Source organism: Schistosoma haematobium, chromosome 1 (assembly GCF_000699445.3).
Source record: "Schistosoma haematobium chromosome 1, whole genome shotgun sequence".
Lineage (NCBI taxonomy): Eukaryota > Metazoa > Platyhelminthes > Trematoda > Strigeidida > Schistosomatidae > Schistosoma > Schistosoma haematobium.
Genome location: NC_067196.1, coordinates 2179640 through 2195467, shown reverse-complemented (window position 1 = coordinate 2195467; position 15828 = coordinate 2179640). Strand labels below are relative to the sequence as shown.

The window sequence follows — 15828 nt, the reverse complement described above, 5'->3', positions numbered from 1 at the left end:
TGTAGTTTTAACTGATACTCCTAAGTTAATAGTATTTGATCACAGATGTCTTAGAAATATAGCTTGCATCTACTGAGATCACCGGGTAAGCAATAGTGAGGTTAGACGCAGGGTGTTAGAAAATGATGATGGTAAATCAGTTGATGAGGTTGTGAATTTTCATCGACTGAGATTGTTGGGCCATGGTATTGCTTATATCTGAACACTGATTACCACGACGCGCAATCCTGACTGGTGTTAGAGATGGTTGGAAGAAAGTTAGAGGTGGCCAAACTAAAACGTGGCATTAGTGCTTGAAGTCACTAACTTATAGTGTTAGCCATGTTGGTAGATGCAGGCTACTTGATTGTTGTCCGTGTGGCAATCGTAAACAATGGTTGGAGACTGTGTGTGACATGGCTCAGCATCGGTCACAATGGCGTAGATGTATACACACTTTGTCTTCCTTCAAACTATGAGATGAAAATCGCTTCATACTTTTTCTTCTACCAACCGATTCTTCTTTCCTGTATTATATCCTTATATGCAATCTTTCTTTTATATATTACTACTATTGAAGTAACTACCATGAATTTCGTGATCATCTTGTTGTGATAATGGGGTGTAGCAATTGAAGCTGATGAATATATATGCCTGGTCCTACGTTGTAGTTGACTGACTGACTAACTGATGAATTTGTCATGAAAATTACATTAATTTCATAATATTTATATATTTACTTCTCACCACCAATTACTTTGTTTCATTATTTTGAGTACTTTAATGAAATTATCAATACAGGGTTGAGGAGAATAATAAGTTTTTGATTCAGATCATGAATGGATTGATTTTAGACCACCATTGAAAACCTGGAAACGCTGGACGGCCATTTCATCCTATTGTGGAACTCCTCAGCTGTGTGTATCCACGATTCCGCTCGCGGGATTCGAACCCAGGGCCTTCAGAACCGCCCGTGAATGCTTAACCTCAGGATTACTGGGTCGGCATCCAACGGTGTTAATTTTTAACTTAATAACTATAATAATCTCCACAACCCTATTCTGATAATTACCATGTGCTCACAAGCGACTAGCTTCGTGAGGGAATTCTCAGACTTCTCTTGTGAAGTCGTGACTAGTGGAGCTAATCCGTGTCGTGTAGAGACAGGTATCTACCTCAGTACAATGGAGGATGGTCGTTCAATTTCGTAGATTGGTTGAGTTAAGACATTAACGCCGTTGGATTCTGGCTCAGTGGTCTAGAAGTTAAGTGTTCACGTGACTGACAGATAAGTCCTGGGTTAGAATCCCGCGAGCGGAATCGTGGATACGCACTACTAAGGAGTCCCACAGTAGGATGAAATGGCCGTCCAGTGCTTCCAGTTTTCCAATGGTGGTCTAACATTAATCATTTCATGATCTCAATCAAAAATCTAATGAAATTAGTGTACCGACTTTGTATTCAAATTAGTAATTGATCTAATTCAGTGTTTTTATTGATCTTCCCAAATACATACATATTTCCTTCTTTTCATCTTGTTTCTTGCCTTCTTTTTTGCTCTCATAAAATAACGTCGTCTACTACCGTCCTTCCCTTATAAGAAAATTGTCCCTAATATTTGTCGACTAAGTAAAACTTAATTATCATATTTCTCTACAATATTTTTCATTGATTTGCTTCACCAGAATGTTTTTCTCATGTTTATTCTGTCTTTTGTGTGTTTATGTATGTATGTATGTTTGCATATTCGTTCTCGAAACTTCTATTCGTAATTTATCATGAATATTAATTGGTTTTAATGATGATGTAGAATGTTATAGTTGAATGAATTAAGTTTTTGGCCTATACATACTTGTGACTGGATATTGTTTCATTTGAACTATTATTGTTATTAAAGATCAGTAATTAATAAATGTCCACTTGTTCATCATCTACTGAGACAATATGAATTAAAATATCGAATGAAAATGAAACTAAATTCATTTGCCTTACTGATTCTCTCATGTAGTTTTTCTTTTTGAACCTATAGTTCATATGGTAGCCTGTCGACTGCTTCACTTATCTTGGAAGTCTCATCAGCCCTTGTGGTCTGGTGTGTGACGAAATCTCAGCACGGATACTGAAGGCCCGGCTAGCTTTTGCCAACTTGCGTCATTTATGGAGTAGGCGAGATATCCGTCTATCAACCAAAGAACGTGTTTACTGCGCAGAAGTTCGCTCCGTCCTACTTTATGGCAGTGGAACATGGCCGGTAAGAGTAGAGGATATTCATAGGTTACTAGTTTTCGATCATAGGTGTCTTCGAAACATTGCTCGTATATCCTGGGACCATCGAGTAAGTAACATAGTTGTTAGGAAACGGGTACTAGGTAAGGATGACAAATCAATTGATGAAGTAGTGAAACTTCATGAGTTGAGATAGCTGGGACATGTGTTATGCATTCCCAACGACCGACTGCCTCGATGTGCTATGTTTTGTTGTATAGGAGTAGATTGAAAGAAAGCTAGAGGCGGCCAGACCAAAACATTGCACAAATCCATGAAGTCACTGACAAGTGGACTGAGTCATGTCGGTAGGTGTAGACTACCTGGTTGGGGACCGCGAGATGATAGCAACCGATGGTTAGAGACCCTGAATGACATGGCTCAAAATCGTTCGCAATGGTGGGCGCAGGTGCATCCACTCTTTGTGTTCTCCCAAATTCTAATCTTCTGAATTCTTCATGTCCCTTTTTTTCCTCTTTCCAAATTTATTTCACTGGACTATACTCCTTGAATAACATCTCCAAACCCTAATATTCCCGATTACTGCTTATACTTTTACTACCTCTACAACTATGGGATTTGAATCGACAACTGCATCTCTGTGCTAATGTGGTGTGGCAACTCGAACTGATGTACGTACGTACGAAGTTCTACGTTGTTACTGACCGACTGAGTTCATATAGAATAGTTTCATTCTAGTTTGTACTCTGTTCCGATTTAAAACAGAACGAATTTTGCTTTTGATTTTATGCATCATTGTCATTTAAATTTGAGACTACTAATCATAGATGTTTATACTTTGTTTAGTAAATAGAAGGAGCTGCATGGAAACTCTTGAGTGTAAGTTTGTGTTAGTTGATTATACATCACCAAGTTTTACGTGCAATCTATAGCGAACTGACACTTCTTGGATGATTCTGATTTGTGTCAACCAGTTCTACAGCTGCAACTTATCTCTTGTTGGAGGGAGAATAAGTTTGTTCAACATTATGAGTACACTTTTCTGGTGGAATACTCAGTTGACTCATGATCTCAACCATTGAAATTACTATGATATCCACAAAAACTTCTCACTAGTGATTGGCTTCAAGAGGTATTTCCTGGAGTTGTAGTAAAAAGCAGTGACCAGTGAAGTTCAACCGTATCTGTTGTGAGAGAGTAACTCACTGAAGACAATAGCGGATGGTGGCGCGATTTCGTAGATTAGTTGAAATTATACATTAACGCCGTTGGATGCCGACTCAGTGTTCTGGTGGTTAAGCGGTCGCGCTCGAGGCTGATAGGTCCTGTGTTTTAATTTCGCGAGACGAGATCGTGGATGCGCACTGCTGAGTAGTCCCACAATAGGGTGAAACGATCGTCCAGCTTCAACCGACTCATAATCCCCACCATTCGAATACTAACTGTCATAAAACCTAAGTCAAATTGGACTTCCCTTTGACTAGTGTATACAATTTAGATTCGTCTAGATTATTAACTATATTGACACTCGATTGATAAGGTTCAACCAGCTATCTAAAACTCCTAAGACATGGTTTTGGTTTACGATTCAACGATGAGTTATTGCCAAATCATTATTTTATATGTTATAGTTATTTGTTTTCATACTTAGATTAAAGGAAGTTTTACCAAAAATAAACAAACTAGTTAGCTATTATAGAAATCATATGCTTACTCATTTTGTGATAGATTGAATCACTTTTTTTTTTCAAGTCTCTCATTCATACTGTTGAATGATCTTTTGGCAACTAATAAATTGCCAATAATCATATATATACACACACATAGATACATACACATATATAGTCGATATATGATCTTGCATAAGGATGAAATCATCCTTCATATTGAAATTCTTCTTCAATAATAATCTTCTACTCTAGGAATTAGCCTCATTTCTTTTCAAAGAAAACATTTATGTTTATATATTTCCAGTCAGAATGGTCTTCTTTTTGTCTATAATTGATTGTCGTTATCGATAGAAATATGTCACTACAAGCTAACCTACATTTATTTATCGGCTAGTTGATTAGAATTAAACATCATAATCATTTGTCTGTTTCCTTCCGCCCACCTACCTACCTACCTACTTTTTTTCTCCTAATAAAAACAACTTATTATCTTCCTTTTTTTTTCAATTATTCACAATAAATTGTTTCTTATCTTCTTGGTTGTTGTGTACTTGTTTAAACTGATCGATCTTCTCTAAAAATATTTCATTCCTCCCCCCCCCTAAAATATCCTCTGCCTAGTGAATTATATTCCATGTAATAATCTATTGCTAAGTAGTCATACCGTGTCATTTATTAATTGACTATTATTATTATTATTATTATTATTATTATTATTATTATTATTATTATTATTATTATTATTAACATTGTCTAGACGATTTTCCATTGTCCAAAATAGTCATAATCCATCTAATTAATTCAATTTGCATACACTTTGACAATCTGTTTGAATATCTGGGCTATTTATTCCTATCATCTAGATATTTCAATAAGTTATCTGTTTCTTAGTTTGTTTTAACACATTATTATTTTTATGTATTACATAACCTATTTATAGACGCATTTATGGAAAGTTTACAACTTTTAGTTGTACAAGTTACAAAAAAGTACATTCAGAGATATCATGTTGACTGGCAATATTCGTTGAAAAGATTGAACATTATTCAGATATCGATTCTCGAACTGTTATCATCTAACTAGCGATTATTCAATATTCATCATCAGGTTCAATCATGAAATAAGAAAAGGGAACTTGTTGAAATATTTTGTGTTGAGAATTCTATATTGTACCAAAAATAGAATATTGAATAAAGTCATTAGTAATAATAATTATTATTGATGTGCATGTGATGCATAACTCCGTCTGTAGCCCTTCTAGAGTTACTGCCGGTACCAAGCTCGGCTAAAAGAGGAGGGTTGGGAAATAGGGTCGACAACCCCATCCCGTAGAAGAAAAATATTGCTAAAAAACACTAATCAGACTAAGCTTTGATGTATATTTGACCACCTACTGTATCAATTTGAATCTCGTACTCTAGTGGCATACTAATTTTGTGTTGACAATCCTGTTCTACATGTAGTTGACCTTAAATACGTTTCGTTTTAAATATCAAACAAATACCAAATAAGCTAAGAGTCATAACATATTGAACTTCCAGATCCTGCTATTTATTGCAGTGTCGTCTTTGTTTACATTTTTCAATATTCAGTATTGTATTGATTTACAAACTTCTTATCATGATTACATATATACAGTTATCATATAGTTCAAATTAATCTTGAATAAGATGGTTAATTATAATATTGATACAATTTTTAATTTGGTATCCTAAATTTCTGAGTGGGTTATATATATGATCTTAGCCTTAAGATTAATGTGTATGCTAGAACCACGAATATAACTCAACATTTCAAATCAAAATTAGTGAACAAGTGAATCTGGAACCAATCGATCATCAATTATACCGATGATAGGGTTGCAAAGCAGTAAATTAATAATCTAAAACATTCCAATTTCAATCCAAGTTACAGATTTGAGTCTTGTTTTTGCCTCTTTTCAGTCATTAGTAGCAGAATAGTATCCATATCTTTTGTGCACAAAATGTATTGCTTAAAATTCAGTTCAAAAGTGTTTATTCCTTTAAATATTGAATATATTTCATCGATGAATAGTTCCTTGTTTTTATTCTTATTTCTTTTTTGTTATCTCTGTTCATAATGTTATTAACTGTATTCCAAGTTGCTTTTATTGTCGTATCTCGACTAATGATTTTGTTGTTGTTGTCGTTATAAAATCTGATTAATCTTATTGAATGAAATTGTTTGAGTACAGTCTTCAATAACAAGGAATCCTTTGAAGAATTCATGAGAAGTTGTAATTTATACAACAGACTGTTGATATCTGTTATGTCTGTACAGTAATAAGCTGAATTGGTAATTACCACTGAAATTTTGTCAGTTAGATGACGTAAGTAAGAACCTCGACGATCACCACTAAATGAGGATTTATTCGACATCCATTATAAATAAAACTGATATTTCAATACACTATTTTTTGATATGATTTGTTAACAGTTCGATTTCAGTCAGTCAATCAGTAACAACGTAGAACTTCGTACGTACGTACGTACATCAGTTCGAGTTACCATACCACATTAGCACAGATATTTGTATAAAATTCTAACATCAATTCATTAATAACTTTAATTATATGAGAACATATTTACAATATCATACAATTAATTATCTATAACTGAGCTAATGTAACTAATTAGTTAAATTATGTAAGCACTCTTTCTCAAGATTTGATTACATATCATTATGTAATTCTTACTTTAATCAATTAAGTACTTGGTCACCATATTAATGTTATTTATTGACTGCCCCCAAATGCCCTGGTACGGCCGAGAGTGGGGAAAGTCCACTCTCCCTCTCGAAATGCTCTCACAGGGCCACGCGTATATAGCCTCTGCCAGGGAAGTCCTACTCACTCACTGCCTTCTCGTGGCGAAGGTGCTGTTTACGAAAATGAAAGGACGAAAAGCGAATGTACGGCGCTTTAACCGAATCCCAAACCAATGTTGCACATGGGTTCCAGTATCCTGCGAGAACAAATGGCATGTGAACCGATTGTTGGTCACTGGCTTCCATGGGACTGCATCTCCTCACGATGCCACACTGCCTTGTGGATCAGACCTTCAGGTTGAAGGCTTGGAGTGTGGCCTCCTAAGAAAACCACCTGCTTCGGTTTGGGCTTCCGGGCAGTATCACAGCCCTCACACATATCGAATTAGATTTGTGTGGCGCATATATATTTGGTGCCTCCTTCTTTCAATATCTATGTGTTAAAATAAATAATAAATGAATATTTTTATTGACTGGAATTCTGATTGTTTGAAGATCCCCGTCATATTAAAAGATTAGTATTTGAATTCTAATTGTTTCATGTCAATTGATTCTAATTCAGTAATCCAAATGTTTTGGACTTCTGAGTTATATATTTTGTATGATCATCAGTATTCATTCCTATGTTTTGTTAAACTACTAGAATAGAATGATTAATTATATTCCTTGATTATATTTGTCATTTAGTGTACGGACAATGATTCCATAGAAGTACATCATCTTATTTGCTTACGCCTGTCACTCCCAATGGAGCATAGGCTGCCGACCAGCATTCTCCAACCCAATCTGTCCTAGGCCTTCCTTTCTAGTTCTATCCAATTTTTGTCGATTTTCCTCATATCTGTCTCCATTTCTCGATTTAATGTGTTTTTTGGGTTTCTTCTTCTCCTTTGGCCATGAGGATTTCAAGCGAGAGCTTGCGTTGTGACGCAGTTGGGTGATTTTTTCAATGTGTGTCCTATCCACTTCTAGCGTTTCTTCCTGATTTCCTCCTCCGCTGAAATCTGGTTTGTTATCTCTCACATTAAGTTGTTGCTGATAGTGTCTTGCCAACGGATCCAAAGTATTTTGCGTATACAGCTGTTAATAAACACTTGTATCTTCTGGATGATGGCTTTCATAGTTCTCCAGGTTTCTGATCTTGGTGTTGGTTGATTATTGTTTTGAGTCCCAAATGTTCTTCATTGGTAAATATGTTGCTCTTGCTTTTCCGACCCGCTCCTTCACATCTGCATCAGATCCACCGTGATCATCAACAATGCTGCCCAGATATGTAAAGGCTTTTACATCTTCCAAATCTCTGTCAAGTGTGATTTGACTGTTGCATGCTGTGTTGTATCTGAGAATCTTGCTTTTCCCTTTGTTAACAGTTCTTATAAATTGTTACGTAACATTTATTGATAAACATAACTAAATTTTCTTTTTTTTGTATTTTGAGCATTTTTCCTTTCGGATGAAAAGGGGGTTTTGTGGATATTTTATAGTAATTTCAATAGTTGAGTTCATGAGTCGAGTGAAGATAGATCACCATGGAAAACCTCGAAGCACTAGACTAATCGTGGATGCATAATGCTGAGAAGTCCCACAATAGGACGTAACGGCCATCCAGTACATTAGGGTTTTTATAACTGTCTAGCTTCACTTGACTCATCATCTCAACTATTAAAATTACTTTTTTTTCCGGTCTCAATTTTTTCATTTACATATGATTGTTTAGATAGGATAGGTGTATATTTCATCCTATTCCATAGAGAGACACATATACATCATAATTCATAATTTTGGTTGTCTAAGATTTCTTATCGTTTCTATTCAGGACTACAAATGATCATTTTGTGGTGTTATACACTCATTTTAAAATTATCTACTGAATGTATTTATATGTCACAAGTTATTTACCACATTCGATATAAGGCTAACAGTTGAATCTCGATCATTCACTTAGTCCTTCTTGATAATCATACTGAGATTTTAATCATTACCTACCTTCATATTTCATGAATAAATTAGTTGTTATTTAAACTCACTACCTTAATAGATAAAGTGTTAGCATTTGAAACAATAGGTGTTCAACTCGAGTTTTTTTTATGAATGAACATTAATATTGGGATGATTATTGCATCTAGGTGACAAGTACTAATCAACATGTAACGTGCATCTTAGATACTACTATTACCTGCATCCACTGGAATAAATATAACTAAAAACACTATTGGTATGTTCCACAACTATCATTTAATACAGTAATAATAATAATAATAATAATAATAATAATAATAATCATGGCGTGAAAATGTTTATTGTATAATTTCAATCCAAACAAGGGTATAAATAGTTGTGTAAACAAGTTGTTTATCATTTCTTATAACATATTTATTAGACATATTTTAATTTTCTTATAGTGTAGAGTTGATCATTAATGCATATATATATGAATAGATAGATAGATAGATAGATAGATAGATAGATAGATAGATAGATAGATAGATAGATAGATAGATAGATAGATAGATAGATAGATAGATAGATAGATAGATAGATAGATAGATAGATAGATAGATAGATAGATAGATAGATAGATAGATAGATAGATAGATAGATAGATAGATAGATAGATAGATAGATAGATAGATAGATAGATAGATAGATAGATAGATAGATAGATAGATAGATAGATAGATAGATAGATAGATAGATAGATAGATAGATAGATAGATAGATAGATAGATAGATAGATAGATAGATAGATAGATAGATAGATAGATAGATAGATAGATAGATAGATAGATAGATAGATAGATAGATAGATAGATAGATAGATAGATAGATAGATAGATAGATAGATAGATAGATAGATAGATAGATAGATAGATAGATAGATAGATAGATAGATAGATAGATAGATAGATAGATAGATAGATAGATAGATAGATAGATAGATAGATAGATAGATAGATAGATAGATAGATAGATAGATAGATAGATAGATAGATAGATAGATAGATAGATAGATAGATAGATAGATAGATAGATAGATAGATAGATAGATAGATAGATAGATAGATAGATAGATAGATAGATAGATAGATAGATAGATAGATAGATAGATAGATAGATAGATAGATAGATAGATAGATAGATAGATAGATAGATAGATAGATAGATAGATAGATAGATAGATAGATAGATAGATAGATAGATAGATAGATAGATAGATAGATAGATAGATAGATAGATAGATAGATAGATAGATAGATAGATAAATAGGTACATAGATTCTTTTGCTTATATCATCGTCTTGATTTATAAATGATTGATTAATTGTTTCTTTTCATTTATTAGATCTGTGAAAAAATATATCGATTTTACTGTTTGTTTGTTTGTTTTTTCGCTTCATTTTTCTCGTTTGTTTGTCCTCTTCTTCATATCCCAATTATGTGCGCACATATTTATATTCAGTTAGTTGATTGGCATCTGAAATAATAATAATAATAATAATAATAATAATAATAATAATAATAATAATACGAATCTTTTTCATTCTATTTTGTTGCTATGCCTACAGAGTTTTCAGTTGGAATTTTATTTTGTTATATAATTAAATTTTAAAAAAAGTGATTTGTTCATTATTGAATTATTATTAGTGTAAATGTTTCATTTCCCCTCTGTTATATTATCGATCTCTTCTGATATAACCGTTTTAGAATAATCAATAACTGATTTACTGGGTTTGTGGTAAATATATATATACTCAAAGTACTTAGCTTTATGATTTATTATTCGTTTGAATGCTATCAATTCTATATATGGCTGTTTAAAATTAAACTATATGAAACTGTGACCTGATAATTGAGATCCATAGTGTTTCAACTAAGAAGGACTTATTCTACTAAATTTTTAATTGATCCCAGATGAAATCAATGTTTTTAACTTGATGTTATTGTCGAATTTTTTCTCTCACTGGAAACGATAGTCTTTAATGCTTTTATATATCTATTTAAGTCGATTAGTGTAATACCGGTTAGTTTAGTTTTAGCTGGCCTCTATTATTCCATTTTTCCATTAGTGGATGTATAGAATGTTGATATTATTGCGTAATAAGTTAGCGATCATTATGAAATAATAAAATGTATAACAATAATTAAAAGATCCAAAGAAAGCTCTCACTGAAGGGGGATACAGAAATTTTGTAGTTCAGTTACATACTAATTATATAATAAAAATATCTATGATAATAATCCATTAATTGGTTCCATGATTTACAGCTTTCTTGATATTTACTGCGTTATAACAGTCACTTCAGTATTGTTTATTGAAATCTTCCTATTGATGTTTAGGACTGCAATTGATCAGTCTGTTATTGGCATATCTGCATACTGTGCACATTGGCTCGATATAGCCTTAATTCACAAGTATTATATGCTAAGATGGATAGTGGCTAGCAGTAGAATCCGGAACGCGCGTTTCTTTTTATTTGGGAGTCGTCAGCTGGATGTTCCTGCATCTCAAAGTTAATGTACACTCTCAAACTCGAATTCGAACTCAGTATTATTCGCTTCAAACACCATGAACATCATATCTGTAATGCAGGTACATCCAGCTGACGAGCTCCAAATAGAATGAAACGCGCATCTCGAATTCTACTGCTAGCCACTATCTATCGTTGTAATATAATCTGTTTCTAGAAAGAAATGATACCACACACACATACACAATGAGATATTCTGGTTTTTCTCATTTTCCTGTCAACACTTTTCATCATTTCAGTTTGAATGTATTCTAAATTGTTTTTTTTTCTTTTTGCAATTTGTTTATAGAATGTCATGTCTGATAAATGGTTAAATATTGGTTATGAAGATAATATTTTAAAACCATATACTGAACCACCTCCGGATTATAATGATACAGAGAGATTAGGTAAATCTTTACATTTAATACATGGGAAGAGGATTGTAGATTCTCCACCTTTTTTTCTAACTAGATGTTTATTCATATAATGTTTTTTTTCTCTAATAGGTAGATAGAGAGTGGGGGAGAAATAATCTGCGGTACAAAATTGATTTTGTCATCAGTGATCGCTATTTCAATACATCTATGCATAGAGACTTTATGAACGAAAGATTAACACAATAAAGAGAGTGCTTTGTATTTTTTTTTATCTCAAATCTGAAAGTGTTTACTATGAGCTTTAATACTACAAAATTATACTATTTATCAAGGATATCCATCTGTGTTTATTAATCGCAATAAACAACATTTTTCAACCAATTTTATGTAGTGTAGTGTATTGGATGTGTTGTTGTTTGTTGTAGCTTACCTTTCGATCTAGTGTGGGACTTTTTTGCAATTCAAATCCAAAACTTTACTTGGAATATAACACAAGACCTCCAGGTCTTGAATTATGAACTTAACAATTAGACCACTTAATCAGCCTTCATTGGTCTACATTATCTAATTTCAATCAATGCTATTATTGATAAGTAACTGTTAAACATTGAACAGCCCCCCAAATGCCTTGGTATGGTGGAGAGAGTCCGCTCTCTCTCGAAAAATGCCTCACACGGCCACATGTATATAGCCTCTACTAGGAAGGTCCTATTCACTGCCTTCTCATGGCAAGGGTGTTGTTTACGGAATTGACAACGGCTTAGTAGATATGGAATGTTCACCTAGGAAAGTTGGAAAACCGTGACTCTAAACCAGTGGTGCAAATGGGCTCTAGTATCATGAAGGAACTAATGGCGTATGAACTAATTATTGGTCACCGGATATCATGGGACAGCACCTCCTGACGTTGCTCTACTACCTTGTAGATCAGATCTTTAAGTTGAAGGCCCCCTAAGAAAACCACCTGCTTAAGTTTGGGTGCTCGGACAGTATCCCATCCTTCACACAAATCGAATGACCAAATGTGGCGCATCTTTGTTCGGTGCCTCATTGTACCAATATCTATGTGTTCAAATAAAATAAATAACATATTCAACAAATTTGGACTTCAATACTGCTATAACTGAAAAATATTTGCTGCTGATTAAGGGTAGCGAATTATTGATCGGACCAAAGACAGGGAAGCGAGACCAAACAGAACCCTAGGTCGTTCTACGTGTTTGTGCGTCTTTGGTCCGATCAATAATTCGCTACCCTCTAATCTGTCGTCACAGTTATAACAAATACTTACATCTTGTCACTAAATTTCTGGAAATTATCTAATCACTAGTGACCTTTCATGTTTTTTTGTGGATCTCTCTCTCGGTGTGTGTGTGTGTGTGTAAATTCTACAAATTTCGAATAGTTTCTATACTATATTGATAAAATGTATGGAATATCAATAACATTAAATGATTAATCTTTTAGTTTTTCAACAAAAATATATTCTGTCTAAACTAATGCTAATTACATTCTTATTGAAAGTTCCAAAATCCATATATATTAGTCGATTTTTGAGATTGTGCTGTATGTATAACTAAAATAGTATTGTTACTCTTTTGAAAATTGATTTTTTCATAATATTCATATGCATATTTATTTGTATTATTACTTAGAAATTATGCGTATTATGGGTTATCGACCGGATGATGTTCGTGAAGCTTTAATCAAACAAAGTTTTAATAATGTCACTGCAATTTATCTATTATTAGCTGATCCAAAAACAAGATTAACTTTACCAGCTGGTAGTCTTTTTTCATCTAATCAATCACAATTATTACATGGGAATATAGGACTTAATCATCATCATCGCCAATCATCTTGTTCCGAAGGTATTACAATTGCTGCCTCGTCTACTCCTGCTACTGTTACAGAAGATGAAACTACTACATCATCGAAAGGTCAATCTTCTTTAGACAATCCCAATGGGAATAATAACAGTAATAATAAACAGAAAACTAATCAAAATGGATTAACATACCAGAATAAAAGTGAGTTCATAAATGTTATATAATCAGAATTTTTACATATTCCTTTACAATTGAGCATCAAATATATAGTGCATCACATTATAGTATGATGGAAATAGACAGATTGTGATATAACAGTTAATTGATTAATGTGTGAATATCAAGAAATATGGAATGTAAATGATAGTGCAGGAAATAGAATTGTGTGAAAGGTAATTATCTGTTTGACAAATATAACAAAAGATGTAGAATAAATGAACTCATGGTGATCATAGCACATACAATTAAAACAGTCAATTTAACACCATGACAAAATGAGGAATTGAATACTGCACTGCGGTTTAAATTAATGTACGAAAATTTTTGATCGGTACTACATTTAGGCCAATTTGGCTAAGTTTGTAGATCGCTTTACATTGTGATTCTCATGAAGGGGGGATAAATCACTTGAGCTGGCTAAATGTTTTAAAATCGATCTATTGGATACCATCGTTCTAGTATGGTATGCTGTTAGTGCACATTCACGATTCCTCACTCGGAACTGAAACTCAGAACTTTCGGTTTCACGCGCAAACGCTCAACATCTAGGCTACCGAACTGATATCCAACAGTATTAATCTCTAACTCAAATCAATCGATGATCTTGGGCCTTTATCCGTCGCCTGTGGTAAATAACTGTCTCACACCCCACACGTTTTGAATTCGTCATGGCGTTTCACGTGAACTCCGAGAGTTATATTTCGAATCTAGTCACTAGTTATCAGATGAATATTATAAGTATGGGGGATTAGTATAAATTGTTGTATTTTCACGGTTGAAATCCAGATTTTCAATGGTGTCCTAGTTACGATCAGTTCGTGGTATTAACTGTGAAAATACTACAATTTCCTCAAATCTCTCATGCTAATATTCATCTTGTGTCCTATTATTGTGGTTAATCGATTTTTAAAATGTGGCTTTTACACTATATGGTTGTGACTGTAGTGTAGTGAACAAGAACACTTGTGGGAATAATCGGATATATTTGAGCATAAAATTACAGAACATCTAACTAAAATCTGAGAACAATACAGTAAATAATTCATTTGCAAAATATCAATCAATTGTCTTAAACTCGATTGTTCCTTTTGAAAATATCGCCCCATCGTCTCAGATTTCATTGTTCCTACATTTTCATACCAATTGCCTTCCGTTTCCGTTCTTTCCTACTGAAATACATTCTATCCCTGTCTGCTGTTATATACTACATATGTGGATATAAATAACTCACACCACAGTAGTAGTGAGTTGTGAAATAAAATTTACTTACAGTTTAACTGCAATCTACTAGATACACAACGTCCTACACATGAAATAGAAATATGTGTGGAAATAATTGTATCTCATTTTTCACCAATACAGGTTTATATTATCTGTTTTAAGCCACAATGTTTTATAAATGTTTATTTTCCTATCTAATTGCCGAAACAGTACTAAATAGTACGTGTGATGTTTTGTTTCATCAAAAAGTTAATTTATTATATGTGTATTTGTGGCATACACTATTTTGTGCTAGAGATTTGTGCATGTATTCCTAAAAACCGTCTTCTAGTAGTAAGTAATCAGTCCTTTATCGTACTATACTACTATCTCATCTCATCATTTTGATAATATACACTCATAGATAAGATGATTTTGAGTGGTTTCAAGAGTTTGGTAGGGAGAGAGAGACTTGTCACATACAAATCGACTTCATAGTTCAAGGATACTTCTCGTGCAACCTATTAAGGAAAATAAGGGAATGATGATTTGTACAAGCCCAAGAAAGAACTGATTGAGACTCTGTATTTGTAAGGTGTTTCGGCTTACATCGGGAATTTGTTGGGGATGTTATGATGTGGATATTTAAAATACGGCTTTTTCTACACACCCGCTTTTGGAAGGCATCATCGTTTAAGATGCCTCTACTCTCAGGGACATATATTATTGCCATCATATTATCGAATACAGTTGGGAGTGCTCTTTCTCCCTAGGACCATGAATTTGCTGGGGTGGTAGGACCTAGAGCAATTGTTTCAGCTAATATATCTCGACTGAGTCATCAAGACAAACATGAGCAACGAACTTGTCAGCCTAGCAGCTACATCACAAATTCCTTTGAATCTTAATCGTAGATAATATGACAAACACAACATTGTGTAACTACATTAATTCATTAACAAATATATATATATGACGTGGTAGCTGAATAGTTCCGAATTTTATTACTGTTAAAAAAAACTATTTTCAAT

The 15828-nt window shown here is 33.4% G+C and overlaps 1 protein-coding gene across 1 annotated transcript in view; it reads left to right on the top strand.

Annotated features, from left to right (window-relative positions):
* The window catches only part of SIK3_1 (SIK kinase 3), a 95050-nt gene that overhangs the window by 31434 nt on the left and 47788 nt on the right, over window positions 1-15828 (top strand). The window contains exons 9-10 of the mRNA XM_051207983.1: window positions 11480-11579; window positions 13205-13579. Coding sequence (XP_051072903.1) covers window positions 11480-11579; window positions 13205-13579 — 475 coding nt within the window. The remainder of the gene's footprint in view (window positions 1-11479; window positions 11580-13204; window positions 13580-15828) is intronic.